Source organism: Populus alba, chromosome 16 (assembly GCF_005239225.2).
Source record: "Populus alba chromosome 16, ASM523922v2, whole genome shotgun sequence".
In the NCBI taxonomy this organism is placed as follows: Eukaryota; Viridiplantae; Streptophyta; class Magnoliopsida; order Malpighiales; family Salicaceae; genus Populus; species Populus alba.
Genome location: NC_133299.1, coordinates 6,711,376 through 6,727,300, shown reverse-complemented (window position 1 = coordinate 6,727,300; position 15,925 = coordinate 6,711,376). Strand labels below are relative to the sequence as shown.

General features: G+C 31.4%; 1 protein-coding gene across 1 annotated transcript; it reads left to right on the top strand.

The window, feature by feature from the left end:
* Nucleotides 1-2,874: 2,874 nt before the first annotated feature.
* LOC118050992 (protein SMAX1-LIKE 3) lies at nt 2,875-6,753 on the top strand. The gene is made up of 3 exons (XM_035061491.2): nt 2,875-4,475; nt 5,064-5,298; nt 5,430-6,753. The coding sequence occupies exons 1-3, from the start codon at nt 3,286-3,288 to the stop codon at nt 6,585-6,587; spliced, it is 2,583 nt and encodes an 860-aa protein (XP_034917382.1). The 5' UTR covers nt 2,875-3,285; the 3' UTR covers nt 6,588-6,753.
* The last annotated feature ends 9,172 nt before the right edge of the window (nt 6,754-15,925 follow it).

The window sequence follows — 15,925 nt, the reverse complement described above, 5'->3', positions numbered from 1 at the left end:
CCATGGATTAAATAAATACAAGTTGTAAACCGTGAGTATCAATGACCAATAAGAAGAAGGATAAACAAATAACCCGAATGGATTGAATTTGTTTGTACATAATCCAAGATATATGTTCCTTGATTCTATTAAAAATAGAGGATGCACCATTTTAAAATATTTTCAAGCTTCATTATTGGTGGCTGCACCATAACTCTATCCACTGCATCAACTGAATGATGTCATGCTATATGTTCAATAATCTTTGGAGATATTAATAAGTTTTACAGTTTATGAGTAAATAAGAAGTATCTAAGTTTTTTATATGCAAAAATTATCCTTCCCTTACCAGTTTTGGATTTATATTGAGCATGCCTACGTGTTTTACACTCGACCAACTTTTTATTTTCAAGAAAGTATAACATGCAGAAGTTTGAACATATGTCAATTTTATGGTATCCTAAGCCGAGAGATTTCTTCATGGATTTAGAAGTATAAAAGTTCTCTTTTAGCCTAATCTCTTCTAGTAAAAAATGTTTTTGGCCTATTCGACAATTCTATCATAACCAGCTTCACTCAACCTATGATCTAACTTAATGGTGAACATTTATGCAACTGCCGATAATTTACTGTGATTTGTGCCCCCGTCCCATAACAGTTCATTGTAATATTTTAAAAGATCAAAAAATCTGATCGCGTCTATATTTGATTTTTTCATCTATGATTGAACATTCACCTACATAACCCTAATTTATTCTCATTGCATCCATAACCATATTTCAATAAGAATTACTATTTTGATCATCTATAACTCAATGCACATTGCTAAAAATGAAAGTTAACCTAACCATCCTTTTTTCTATGATTTCGTACAGAACATATGGTTTCGTATGTAAATAAAAATTGGATAGTTTGCTCACTTGATGTCAAGAATCCTAAAAAAAATTGAATCAGAATAAAAATGCAGACAAACTAAGTGTTAGGGTGGTCACATTTAAGGTAAGAGGTTGATTTGTAATAAAATGAGGGGGGTTTCCGTTGTTTTTTTAGAGAGCTTATAGCGGGAGAAGAGTAAGTGGGGGGGTCGCTTGTCAGGTCATAACTTAAAAATTACAAATGAATTTTATCAATGGTTTTATGTGGTCAATAATTTTGTCTGTGAAAAATGACACATCATTGTGACTTTTTGTTTCTTTTTTTTTAATTCTTTCTTTTTTCTCATGTACTTCCCTTAGTATACACCGATAAAAATATTTTGTTGGTGTTTACCGAAGAACATAGCAAGAAACTATGTTGTTAGTAAAGTTTATTACAATTTACCAACAAAATGTTTTTATTATAATTTTCATTTCTATTTATCAATTTTCTTACAGTGGAGTGCTAACTAACTATAAAAGAGAAAAAATAAATTATAATTGATCTTTTCACATTTAGTATAATCTTTTTTAAGATGATTTAATTTTCAGACATTCAAATTTATTTATAATTGTTAAGAAAATATAAATAACATGATTTTCCTTTTTTTCATTTATACTTTCATATATTGTTTTTATACAATTCATCATATTGTTTTTAAATTTGATTTTTATTTAGTTTCAAAATAATTTTTTATAATATATAAAATAATTTTAAAAATTAAGGTATAGTTTACGGATCATATCTTCTTCTTTTTTAAAAATTACCATGTCATCCTGTCATATTGTATTTGTATTTCATATTTATGTTTGTGCTTCATAGGTGACTGCCCCTGGGATGACATGAGACACATGTTCATAGTTAAGACGAAATGAAAGAAACATTACACATGTTCATATTTATGTTCGTTATCATATGTTTTTCACTTGATTAATTTGTTCATTTTTTTTTTAATCAAAGGGAGGGTCTAAAAAGCTGCAACTTTGTGAAATAATGGGGAGAGAGAAAAGAGAGAATGTTTGTATGACTTGTTACAATCCCCAAGCAATATATGTGTGCATCAAAAGCTTCTAGCTTTGTGAATATTAATGTAATGTGCAATAAATATATACAACTAATGGAGACACTTTATTTCTTGTCTTTGATTCCGGAAGAAAATCGTACACAGTTCCCGATTCCTTCAGACACATAGTCCCCATTCTCTTTTCAGGTTCTCTTCTTTGGAGGATGGTGAAAAAGATACCACATCCTCTCTTTAGCCACCCATTTCTTATGCCAAAATCTCAATTGAAATTGAGTTGAAATTCCAGAATGACCCCCTTCTTTTTATCGAGCCCTACAGTCTTTTTAAATCTTAAGCTACACGATTTGAAATATGTACTACAACTTCAGAAATATGTTTGGTTCATCAAGTATTGCAGATTGAAAGCAATATAAATTAAAAAATAGAAGATAAAATCTAGCAAGAGTATAGCAACTAGGTTTAATTTGTTCAGCTTCAAAACCCTAATCTCCTAACAAGCCCTACTCCGATATTTCTGAGTGACATTCGTGAAAATGTCTATTGATTGTTGTTGCCATATAGAAAAAAAGAAAAAAAAAAAAAGTAAACAACAAATGAAATGATAGCAGAAGGGTGGGACTTGGGATCGTCTTCCAATTGGCTTACTTTCCAATATTAATTGGCAGCGAGGGCACCAAGTGATAAATATAATGTATACTTTAATATACTAATTTGTTGCTTTATTGTGTTGAGATTTGGACTTGGCTACTGGTGGTATATGTATGTTGATTTTTAGGTTAAATAGCTTAATTAATGCTGTTAATGGTTGCGTAAAATAGACTACCAAGCGAAACCATATCTCTATGAAAATTTTAGAGATGTATATAGGGCAAAAGCTGAGTTGCCTTTGGTGCATTCGTCCTGCTTGTCAGCACATGCATTCCACTTTCCACTACAAAATCGACTTTGGACCCCAATTTTTACCTCACCCACAAGAAAAGCATACCTAAATTCCCATTTATTTCACACGCTTCTCTCGCCCCCCTCTCCTTGTATCTCTCCACGACCAAAAAGTAACATAATCCTAGGTAGACGAAGAACCACCTCTCCATAGGAATTACGCTTGCATACTAGAAATAGATACGAAGATCACTGCCTACCGATCCTCCCTCACTCTAATTAGATATAAAAAGAAAATCCTAAACCAGCACAAACCATCCAAATATATATATCTTTCCTTCTTAATTGACGAGTTCTTCCTCCATAGCTAGCTCAGTTCATAAAGAGCAGATGAAACTAGGAGCCTTTCTTGATCTCACTCTATTCTTAAAATTCCTTTGACTTCTCAACTTATTGTCGAGTAACAAGCTAAGACCCTGAGACAGAAAATGAGAGCAGGAGGTTGCACAGTGCAACAAGCTCTAACAGCAGAGGCAGCAAGTGTTATTAAACAAGCAGTGATTCTTGCTAGAAGGAGAGGCCATGCCCAAGTCACTCCTCTCCATGTTGCTAATACCATGCTTTCTGCCTCCACTGGCCTACTGAGAACAGCTTGCCTTCAGTCACACTCTCACCCTCTTCAGTGCAAAGCCCTAGAGCTTTGCTTCAATGTCGCGCTTAATCGCCTCCCAACATCAACTTCAAGCCCTATGATAGGTACTCCCTCTCAACAGTTCCCTTCAATCTCTAATGCCTTGGTCGCAGCCTTTAAGCGAGCTCAGGCTCACCAGCGGCGTGGCTCTATTGAGAACCAGCAGCAACCTCTCCTTGCAGTGAAGATAGAGTTAGAGCAGCTGATGATATCCATTTTAGATGATCCTAGTGTTAGTAGAGTCATGAGAGAAGCTGGTTTCTCCAGTACTCAAGTGAAAAGCAATGTTGAGCAAGCTGTTTCCTTGGAAATATGTTCACAAAGTGCTCCTTCTGTGAGTATCAAGTCCAAGGAAAGCAATGGTTTAGTCCTTCCAGAGTCTCCACCTTCGAGTCAAGTTGGAGCAAAAGCAGCAGTTTTAGATCCAATTAAAAATGAAGATGTGATGTGTGTTATAGATAATTTACTGAATAAAAGAAGAAGTTTTGTTATTGTAGGGGAATCTCTGGCAAGTATTGAAGTTGTAGTTAAAGGAGTGAAGGACAAAGTTCAAAAGGGAGATGTTCCTGAGGGCTTGAGGGAAGTGAAGTTCTTAACAATTCCAGTTTCCTCTTTTGGCAGTTTCTCTAGGGGAGAGGTAGAACATAAACTTGAGGAGCTTAAAGGCCATGTGAGAAGTTACATGGGCAAAGGAGTTGTTTTGAATTTGGGAGATCTAAAATGGGCTATTGAGAATAGGGATAGCCGTTCATCAAGTCATGAACAAGGGAGCTGCTATTTCTGTCCATTGGAATACCTGATGGTAGAACTTGGCAAATTTGCTTGTGCAATTGGAGATAACAACGGAAGATTTTGGCTTATGGGGATTGCCACTTTCCAAACTTACATGAAGTATAAATCAGACCATCCACCGGGAGATACTGTTTTGGGTCTCCATCCACTTACAATTCCAGCCGGCAGCTTACGCCTGAGTCTCATCAGTGACAGGTGAACAGTTAGTGAAGTTGCATTTAATTGTATAGCATTATTTGAGTGTGTATTTTTGCTTTCAATTTCTTCTGAACTATGCATATGAATTTTCTTTCTCAAATTACTTTTTAGAAAAGAAAAAAGAAATAGAAGTCGATCAATGAAAAGTAGTTCGGATTATTTTTTTGGTAATAGTCGAAAGAAGTAGTTCAGATAAAGAGATCTACTCCATTTTCCTTCTTTTTTGGGAACTCAAAATTCAAGTTTGCTAGGGGAAATAAAAGCTATGTATATAGACATTACTTTAATATTGTAATTTAAATGCTAAAATGCTGTAAACTCATCACTTTTTATATGGTAATGAGGAAGGGAAGGAGAGGTGTACCTCCCCAGCTATATAGCCACTTTTTTGCCTTTTGCCCTTTATAAATGTGCAACATGTTATTATACAAGTTGCTCTCCTAAAAATTCAAACAGTTTTAAGTGAAAAATATCAATAACCAACAAGCTGTAGCTAGCTCCATGTTATTATTATCAACTGCATCATTTACCTCTTTTACATGATCAACAAAATCTAATAACATCTTCGTTCACCTTTTTCTTCAGTGATCTACTACGTCAGTCGACAAGCAACAAAGCTGAAAATGGGTGTAGAGGCTGGATTATACTTGAAGGTGGGGAGGACAAACGACTCACTTGCTGTTCTAATTATTCAGCAAAGTTTGAGACTGAAGCTCGAAGCTCACCAAATAGTACCTGTAATAGTGACTCCACTTCTACACTTCCTGCATGGCTTCAAAAATACAAAAATGAGAAAAAAGTACAAAATAGTGATAATCAGGTAATTATAAGTAGTTAATCACATTTGGACCTTCTATAATTCGAGATTGTACGTATACAGTCTAAATATCGTGCGAGTACACACAATGTTGAGCACTGACTGTTTTTTTTCCTCTCGATTCTCTCTTCCAGGATTCTATGCCAATCAAAGATCTTTGCACAAAATGGAACTCATTTTGCGGTTCAATCCACCAACTAAACTACTCTTCTGAGGAAACCCTCACGTTTTCTTCTGTATCACCTTCTTCTTCCACTTCATATGACCATCAATACCCTAATTTGTACCGAAACCAAAATGAATGGCCCATTGTTGAACCCCAGCAGTCATCTAGGGACAACCATTTCTGGATCGGTGCAGAGACTATCAACAAGCGCAGCATTGAACCAAGTTTGAGGAAGTACATTCCAGAGCATAAAGATCATACCAAACAACTACCATTTTCATCAAATACTAATTCTACTCCGAACTCAGCCTCCTCGAGTGATGTCATGGAAATGGAGTATCTCCACAAGTTCAAGGAGCTGAATGCTGAGAACTTGAAAACCCTATGCAATGCATTGGAGAAAAGAGTGCCGCGGCAGAAAGATATAATCCCTGAAATAGCAAGCACTATCTTGCAATGCCGGTCTGGCATGACAAGAAGAAAGGGGAAGGTAAAAAACAGTGAGGCCAAGGAAGAAACTTGGTTGTTCTTTCAAGGAGTAGATATGGAAGATAAAGAGAAGATAGCTAAAGAATTGGCTATGCTAGTTTTTGGCTCCCATGAAAGCTTCATTTCGGTTTCTTTAAGCAGTTTTTCCTCTACAAGAGCAGACTCAACCGAAGATTGTAGAAACAAAAGAACAAGGGATGAACAAAGTTGCAGCTACATCGAGAGATTTTCTGACGCGGTATCAAGCAATCCACATAGAGTTTTCTTAGTGGAAGATGTTGAGCAAGCAGATTTTTTCTCTCAAATTGGTTTCAAAAGGGCTATTGAAAAAGGAAGAATAACCAATTACAATGGTCAAGAAGTTGGCCTTAGTGATGCTATCATAATTTTGAGCTGTGAAAGCTTTAGCTCAAGATCCAGAGCCTGCTCTCCTCAAATCAAGCAGAGAACAGATGGGTCATCACATGAAGAAGAGAACAGCGCTGGTGCTGCATTAATGGAGGGCACAAGCCCTTGTGTTTCTCTGGATTTGAATATTTCCATTGACGATGATAGCGTGGAAGATCAGTCAATCGATGACATTGGCCTTCTTGAATCCGTTGATAGACGGATTATCTTCAAAATTCAAGACTTTTGATGGATAGAAAAATCAAAATAAATCGTGTCATATATATCAGGTGGCTTTGTTCTTATTTGATTGCTATTTGATAAATGTTTAGCTTCTCGTAGAATCCCTAGGGAGATTATGTAACCACTAAATACATTATCATCCATTATGCTTCTGTAATACTTTTTTATATCTATATATATTTTTTTACTTCATAAACTAAACATAGATTATTCCTATGGGACAATGAAAGTGGCTTCTCGCATGAGACAGCACAGTGCTAAATCATCCCATCATGATTAATCTAATTAATCTGCAAATCATAGAGAATCAAACAATTAATAATACCTTTCCTAGTAAATCTTCTAAGGCTTTTGTGGGAGGAGCACTGGGCCCTATGTCTTTGTTGTTTCTTTGAATTAATCAAACTAAACTTAATCTAAAAATTACAAAAGAATATTGTAAGCTTTCAATTAGGATGGTTTTTGACGACAACTTGAACCTTTCAAAAGTTCTGGGAATTTTGAAGACTAGGAATGAAAAGATGGTCTTGTACATTGAAAACACCCATTGAGATAGCGAAACGTTCCGATCACATAGTATTGGTATGAAACTAATAGTATGCCCCAGTAATCTCATTCATATACTATGCTAATATATTATGCTAATTATTTTTATTTTTATTGTTTCTATTATTTCTAAACAGAAATAACTAGTATTAGATTACATATTTCCATGAAAAGTACTCAACTCAAAATTTTAGCTTTTATAAAATCCAATTAAAAATTTGTCTGCTATTTATCCACAATTGAAGGTATTTTCTTGTTATCTCCAATTTATTTTATATTGTAACAACCAACTCAAGCATATCTAATCAACCTAGTTAAATGATTACAAAGTTATTAATTTGTTAAATAAAATTGAAAAGAAAAAAAAAAGTTAGAGGGTAAATAAAAAGAAAAGGTAATTTATCGTTACCTTACCTTCCTGAACAACCTTGACAACCAATCAACTTTTGAACGATCCTTTCTAAAAGAAGGAGTGTGTGTGTAATAAACTTGCTGGCATTGTTTGGCAAAAATAAAAAAATCATTGACGTTGCGAAGTCTAGCCTTTGAATTAATTTTGGCCAAATCATGATGGAGATCTACTATAATTCCTCTATTAGTGGTGTCATACCAATAGCATTTGAATAGAAATACTTTATTCTACTCGCTATGATATTGCAATTCAATGACCCTTTCTAACTTCTCATAGTAATCAACTTCAAACTCATTAAAAGTCGATCCCATAACATAAACCTCATTATTATATGTCTTTCTATCATGCCCATATTTTTTAATATGAAATACATGTCTATTGATGAAATACCTATTATAACACTTCACCTTTCTTTTAGGACTTGGACTTAGTAAAGACAAAGTAATATTAATATTCCCTCTAATTGATAAACTTGGTACATGAATTACAACCATGAACTATTGACAAGAAATGTGTAATGAAATTAAGTATCTTGAAAGATAAGACTAATTGAACAATACGTACATGTGTTCTGAAGCATGTGAAAAATTATTCATCTTGTAATCGAAAGATTTGGAATTCAGTCAGTTGTAAGTTTTAGGATAATAAATACTGACGATTTTGTCTACAATATATCAATTTACGATATTATAAGAGATACATTATTGGAAAAGAACGACATCTTAAGTAGTATACTTACTAAATAAAAGGTTCATGTTCATCACAGTTAAATAGCACATGATTAGGTGCTTGTCTGAATTCTATTTCTGACAAATATCTTCCATTCCAATAGTTTTTTGGCACGGGTCATCCAAAATGAGATCATATTGACAAGTTTCCACATGAAAAACTTATCTATCATCGTCATTCCTTGAAACACGGTTGATTATTATTCTCAATTAAAGCTCAAAATAATACGAGATAAATATTGAAATCTTTTCAACAATATATGCCTCATATATCGAAACCTCAACATGCACCTTAATTTTTACTTTTCTCTTAAGGTTGAATAAGTACCTGCATGTAATTAAATGAATATTTTGAAATGTGCAAACAAAGACAATAAAATTTTAATTATGATGCATAAGTAATCCTTAACCTCTCAAATTGATACATCCATCTATATTCAACTGGCCTCCAACTTTTGCCTCAAATAGTAAATGTATAGGTAGATGCTCCATTGAGTCGAAAAACAATGAAGGGAATATCATCTCAAGTTTGCATATCTGGACAATATTCGTTTCAAATCTCTCTATGGGTTGTGTCTGTGACTTGTTGGAGCATATATTTCTAAAGAAGTGACTAATCTCCGCAAGTACATCTCATATTCCTTTTAACAATAAATCCTGATAAGCTAATGCAATATGTGTTTGTATAAACATGTAGCATTTATGGCTCTTTATTTCAAATAATCTGAAATCCTTCAAATTCACCAATATTGATATGTTTGAGACATGTCCATTAGGAGAAGCAGACTTTTAAGCCATTGGTAGATAAGTAGCTATGCATTACTGTCTAAGGTTAAACTGGCTTTGTGCTTTGTAACTCATGACCCCACATAAACCAACTATATATTTTTATAGTGATAAAACAAAGTTATATTCATTCTACCCTTAATATTATCATTTGTATTCTTCTTCACGTTTATAATCGTGTTGAAAACATTATCAAACACGTTTTTTTCAATGTGCATGACATTAAGGTTATGACAGAGAAAATTAATCTTTCAATGAGGAAGCTCATAGAAAATACTTCACTTTACCCAATTATGAGGCAAACCAAAACCAGGAAACTTTTGCTTCCCGGATTGAAAACTAAACACAATGTCACCGTACTTTGACACCATGTCATACAACTCTTCACTTAAAAAAAAAGCAGTGGTGCAACATCCCTTTCAACTCTACTAACAAGAAGTCGTGTATATTCTTTCTGAACTTGTGATCTGTTGGTAAGAGCCACTGGTGACAATAAAAAAAAAATATTTATCGCTATTTGATAGCATGAATGCCTTATTTTTTTACATAAAATATGAACATGCTAGTTTTCCTTACATCCTTCATCCAGAAACCATTCCATAATTGATGATCGTTTTGGTAATGACATCTACATTTGGAATAATCTCTTTCTTTTCCACCTAGTTTAGTTTAAATTCATATTATAAACCATGGAAGCATTTTATATTCCTCTTGTGTAATCATTAGGTTGAAGGAGAACTATGGAAGCATCTTTCAAATTTTATAAATTCTATTTTAAATTTTTTATGCATTATTGGTAATCTTGATGAAATTTTAAACCTTGATGAGAGGAAAGGTCAATCTATTTGGGCTTGAGGTGTCTATGAATTTATAGATTGGGTTTTTTTATTAAGGAATACCTTTATTACAAATGAAGGAAAAATATATGAACTCAAGATATATGAGTCGTTTTGATAAAATGTTTGTTTCTACTTATTGGCATCTAAGATTTTTGAATTCTAGTCTTAATTGGCTGCCAAAAGGTCTCTCTAATCATTCTTTTTTTTCTACTAAATCCAAATAATCAAAATTGGTAAATCTTTTAGACTTTTTTAATGTTTATGGTATAAACAAAGCTTTCTCATGGCTATTTTTGAATTTGAAGAGCATGTTATTCAGAATGTGGATGTGTTTGATAGAGTGGTTGGTGCTTTGAAAATATTGTTAGTGTGAAAGATCTAGAAGATAAAATTGATAGTCTTGATCTTGCAAAAGAATCAAGATAATTTAATGGCCTAAAATCTCGTGTCTAGTTTCTAGTGGTGTAAATTAGATATGGTAATACTTAGATTCTTTCATCTCTCAATTACAAACCTAGTTTTGAAGGCCTTGATTTTCCAAGACCAAATGATCAAAGATGATATGCGAAAACAAAGGAAGATATTATTCCTTCCAAAAAAAAGCTTTTATCAAATAAAAGTTGATTTTGGCTAGTGTATTAATAGCAAATGAAGCAATATGTTTTTTAAAGGCCGAAAAAATTAAGGAACTATCATTCAAAATTGACTTTTATAAAGCTTTTGATTCAATTCAAAATTGACACTTTAATTCTTTTCCCTATTAATGCCTTTTCTTATCAAAATATCAGCAATATTCTTTTATGTTTTAAGCTAATCTCTAGGCTTAGAGTTAATTTTAATAAAATCTTGGTAGTTGACATTGATGTGGTTAAGGGATTCTTTTATTTTTATTACAATGAGTGTTCCTTGATAATCCTCCTAATGCTGCTCCTTACAACATACCTTGATCTAACAATTACAGATTCTTAAGTGTTTTTATACAGCAGTGAGCAAAAAAATTGATTAAACTAAGAATATCAAAAAAAATTAACAGAAAAAATCGAACAGTGAAAAAAAAACCGATTAAACCGAATAAAATTAAAAAACAAAAAACAAATCGGTTCAGTTCAGTTTCGGTTTTATAAGCTCGAAACTAAAAAAATCAAACCGAACCGAACCCAAAAAAAAAACCCAAGCCAAACAAAAACAACCAAGCCAAACTGAAAAAACCGAGCCAAAACTGAGTCAAACCGAGAAAATCAAGCCAAATCAGTTTGTCCTAGAAACCCGAACCGGAACCAGTTTCAGTTTAAAAAAAAAAATTAGTTTAGTTAATTTTTTTTAATAAAAACCAAATCAAACCAAAAATAATCATCCCTATTTCTATATACATGACTATGTAATTGTTATAATTAGATTATTTATGGCACAACTGAAAAGGAGGCGAGCGCCATAAAAGTTGAGCACCGTGCGTATCCATTAATGGATTGTGAAGGAGATTGGTGAAAGAAAACTGACCGAGAACCTAAATCGATTGATTGGTTCACCTCTTCATAAATACTGAATTCATTCGGGTCGGAAATGGATGTAACTAATTATCATAAGTGCAAGAAAGTCACGTGAGCGAAGCCGCAGCCACCACAAAATATTGGTGTGTGTGTGTATGCAATTCCAAAGTTTAGAATTTTTAACAATTAAAAAATAATAACATTTATAAGAAAATTCAGTGCTATTGTTATTATAAAGTGTATAAGTAGTTGTTTAAAGTAAAATAAAAATAAAAAATAATATTTTAACACTTTCATTTTAAAATAGTAGTGTTACTATGTGATAAATAAAAAATATATATAAATATGATGTATTGGAAATTACTTTGTCATGTTTGCTATTGCTCTTTTAAATGTTATAAGCACACTATTGTGCATATATATTCGTATAAATACACCTTTTTAATGTTGTAATAACTAAAATTGAAATAAAGTTATTTTGAGAATATAATTAAAATAACTATAATAATAAAAATATAACATATAATCTATTTTTAAAAAAGTTTGATTTTGACTACAAACAATTCAGTTATAGTTAAAAAAAACTCTATTAAAAAGTTTAAGAGAAAATAAAACTCGGTAATCATTAGATGTTAGACACTAATATTTCTGTTATATTATAGTTCTTTAATATTGTTTTTGATGAAATCAAGAATAGATATATAATAAAAAGAGAAAGTATAAACAGTGTGAGCAAAGCTTTAGCTTTAGCTACATAGATTGTAGCCTAGGCATCAGCTTAATTACAATAAATAAATACAAGAAAATCTATAACCCTACTATTAGACCAAGCAAAAACAAACCCACACTAAATCAGTAACCCTACTATTTTTTAATTATTTTATATAAAAAGGTGCTTTATTTGAAATATATATTTATATTACATAAGTAAATAGAGTTAATTAATTATGTGAACTGAAACTTTTTTTAAGGTATAATAACTCTAGGATAATAAATAGTTGAATTAGAATTTTATTTTTTTAATTTTAAGATTCATTTTTGTATGTATGTGATTCTATTATAAATTAGCAATGTTGATATGAATAAAACTTTTATTGATATCTTGAGCTTAATAACTCTTTATGTGCGTGTGTGTTTGGAATGCATAAAGTAAGATTGAGAGTATGATCCATAACGTAAGTGTTGTGCAAAGGAGAAGCGACTTTTCTACTTTGGAAGGAAAAAGCAAAGTCTTCCCTAAGAAATATCAAAAGAGCACTACTTTTCATGCTTTGTGATGTGTTTTGCAATGAATAACTTTACTTTCTTTTATTTTCGTAAACATACATTATCTTCCTTGGAAATCAGTGGAAAGTTACGGTATAACAGTTCAAAATAAATGAATTAAAGTGAAAGTAGAAAAATAAAGGATTAAAAATAAAATTAAAAAAAAAAAAAAAAAAAAACACATAGATAAGCATCTTTCTTTAAACCTTAAAGATAATGCTACTTTGGAATCACAAAAAGGTCATTATCTTGAGAATTTTAAAGTGAAAAGCACTAAGCAGAAGAAGGGAATTTGTCGCTTCTTGCTAGCTTTACAAAAGATTAGGGGTTTTGGGAACTTATGTATTTTCCTGGCGGACCAAAGTGGGTTCTGATGAGATGCAAACTCTCATCTCTTATTTTGAACCTAAATCCTACTAATTTATATTAATATTTTCTTCTACTTTTCATTTCCTTATCTCTTCAAGAGCTTTTTTTCTATTTTATTAAAGGAAGAAGCCACCATCTTAGACTGCTTTTTTAGCTTCTTTCCATTCCATTTCTTTCTTTCACCCTACTTTCCTGACAAATATTATTTTTTTTCTTTGTTCGTTTTCTTAATGTGGTAGCAACATTTTATTGCTCATGTCAAGCTTAGAAAGTTTTAGAATATCATTATGGCTTGATTCACGTTGGAACACTTTTTTTTTTTTTGGTAATCGAAATATAAGTATATAAAAAAATAAAAAATATACAAGATTGAAGAACCAGCAAGTTCATTTATAAAAGAAAAAGAAACAGACTTCCTAACAAAACATTTACATCAAGCCTATTTAAAAAAGCCAGCAACAACGTTGAAACAACTTCATTAATGTATCTTAAATACTTAATAAAAATATGTTATTGTAGGAGAATCATATGATAGAAATAGTTTGGTATCAATCTTAACTAGATCTATTAATAATTTCTCGATTAAGTATATATAGAAGCTTTTTATGTTTTTATCTCAATTATACTTCTTTTAATTTGTGATGATACTTTTATTTTTATAAATTTATTTTTTATCTTGAGTAGAATGAATCATCCATTCACTAAAGGTGATCCTAATGAAATAAAAACTCATAATGTGGTTAATCTCTACAATATCAATGCAACAGATTTAATCAAATTAAAAAATGCTAAAATTTATTGGGAAAACATTCTACCTCCACAATCATTTACATTATTCATTGGAATAGTTTAATGGTGTTTTTTCCCATTCACCAAAAATACTTAACACTACTTATCAATAGTATTAATTTTTTTTCACATGACCCCTTTGTTATTATCAAATTGACCAGAGATAAATAAGTATTTTTTGTTATTGATTACATAGTGAAATAACCAATATATCATTGGAAGATATCAAGGGGCATTTTTACATTTTTCATAATGGTTTCTTTATTATTATAATTTTAGCTGAGAGGAAATTTAGTATTTGACCAAATATAAAAAATAATAAACAACTAAAATGCACAATGAAACTACAAAAATAAATTTAAAAGCAAAACATCAAACAAAAGAGTCAAAAGGCTTTTTGGTATTTTGATAATAGTTTTCGTGTAATTATTAAGTTAACTCAAGGGCAACTTTTTATATGGCTATCTAAAGAAAAAGGACATGCGCATTCAACACATGCACCGGCGTGTGGAGGCACTCACGACCTTTGAGTGACACAAATGGCACCTCATGTAGTCCAAAAATACCCTTTCATCATCGCATTGAAAGCGCCGTCTTATCCTTTTGCATGTGAAATGGCACTTGTTAGCTTTGGTGGGCCTTTTTTTCCTTCTTTTCTATAAACTCCCCTAAAAATTAGAGCCCGGTTTTTTTGGTTGTTAGTATTTTAATTTTAGTCCTTTTTTATCTTTAATTATCTTTCTTGGCCTTTTTTTTTTAAGCTTTATGGGTTTCTAATTTAATCCTTTAATGCAAATTGATGGTATTATATTTTTCAATTTGGTCCTTATTGTTTTGATCTATAATATTTTTTCTTGGCTCTTTTCTAAAAGTTATTATTCTTTTCAATTTTGCCCTTCAATCAAAAATATGTTTTGATCTTTTTAGGCCCTTTTCACTAAATTGATTTTTCTTTTCAATTTCACCCTTCATTCAATTATAAACTTATTTTGATCTTCATTCTTTTAATTGCTATTTTTTTTGTAATCCTTTTGTATAATTGAAATTTTTGTTTTCAATTAAATCCTTCAATATTTGATATTTTCATAGTTGTTTTTGATAGGATGCTTCGTGTCTAATGACTTAGGTCACATGTTTTTAAAGTTAACATAATTTTTTATTTATCTAAAAAAAAGAGGTTTATAATTCTCTTTATTTTTTTATCAGTTCATTCTAAGTTCATGATCTAGACCGCGAGTTTGATCGGATATCTTGAGTTGGCTCGACTCTAATTACCGGAGTTACATTTTTATCATGCTAACTTGGATTGATCATCACTATATTTTGTTATGTCCTTTTTCTATCCCATTTTGTTTTTTAATGGGTTATGAAATGAGATACATCATTTGTCCCCTTTAAAAAAAAAACAATTCCTCAGGTTTTCCTAAACACTTTTCTGTGTAAATTTGATCCATCTACTCTCGTTTGTTTTTTCTTTTCTTCTTTTTTGGTCTAATTTAAATAAACTCATCTTATTCAACTTAGTCGAATCTTATGACCTGAGTCACACTTTTTTTATTTTATTTTAAAAAAAAAAAAAAAAACAAGCTTGTGACACCTGAACATTATTTCTTGTGCAAAAAAACATTAGTTAAGCCCGTGATGATGGTTATTAAAGCTAGTTTATTTGCAATATCAACTTTGTTGCTACCTAATTTTTAACCTATGTTTTGATAAATTTTCAAAAATAAAAAAAAATAAAAAATAAGGGTTTACATGTGGCGATAACATAGAGCACCAGGGCTAATATTAAGAAGACAATACGTCAAGGAGATAATGACTGAATCATATATAATTACTGCAATATAACATATCATTAAATATATGATTTGATTCATGCTGGTTATGGAATACAATCTCTGCAATATAAAATATCATATATATAGGATTTGTTGGTGCTAGTTATAGAAGACAATCTCTACAATAATTATTGCAATATTTCCTTAAATAGCACGCATAGAGATTTTCTATATAAGTGAACATCCAGCTATATATTAGAGGGGAGGAAAATTTATAAAAAAAAAAAAACAAGTTTTTTAAAGAGAGAAATTGAGAGCAACCATAAAAAAAAACCCTAAATCTAA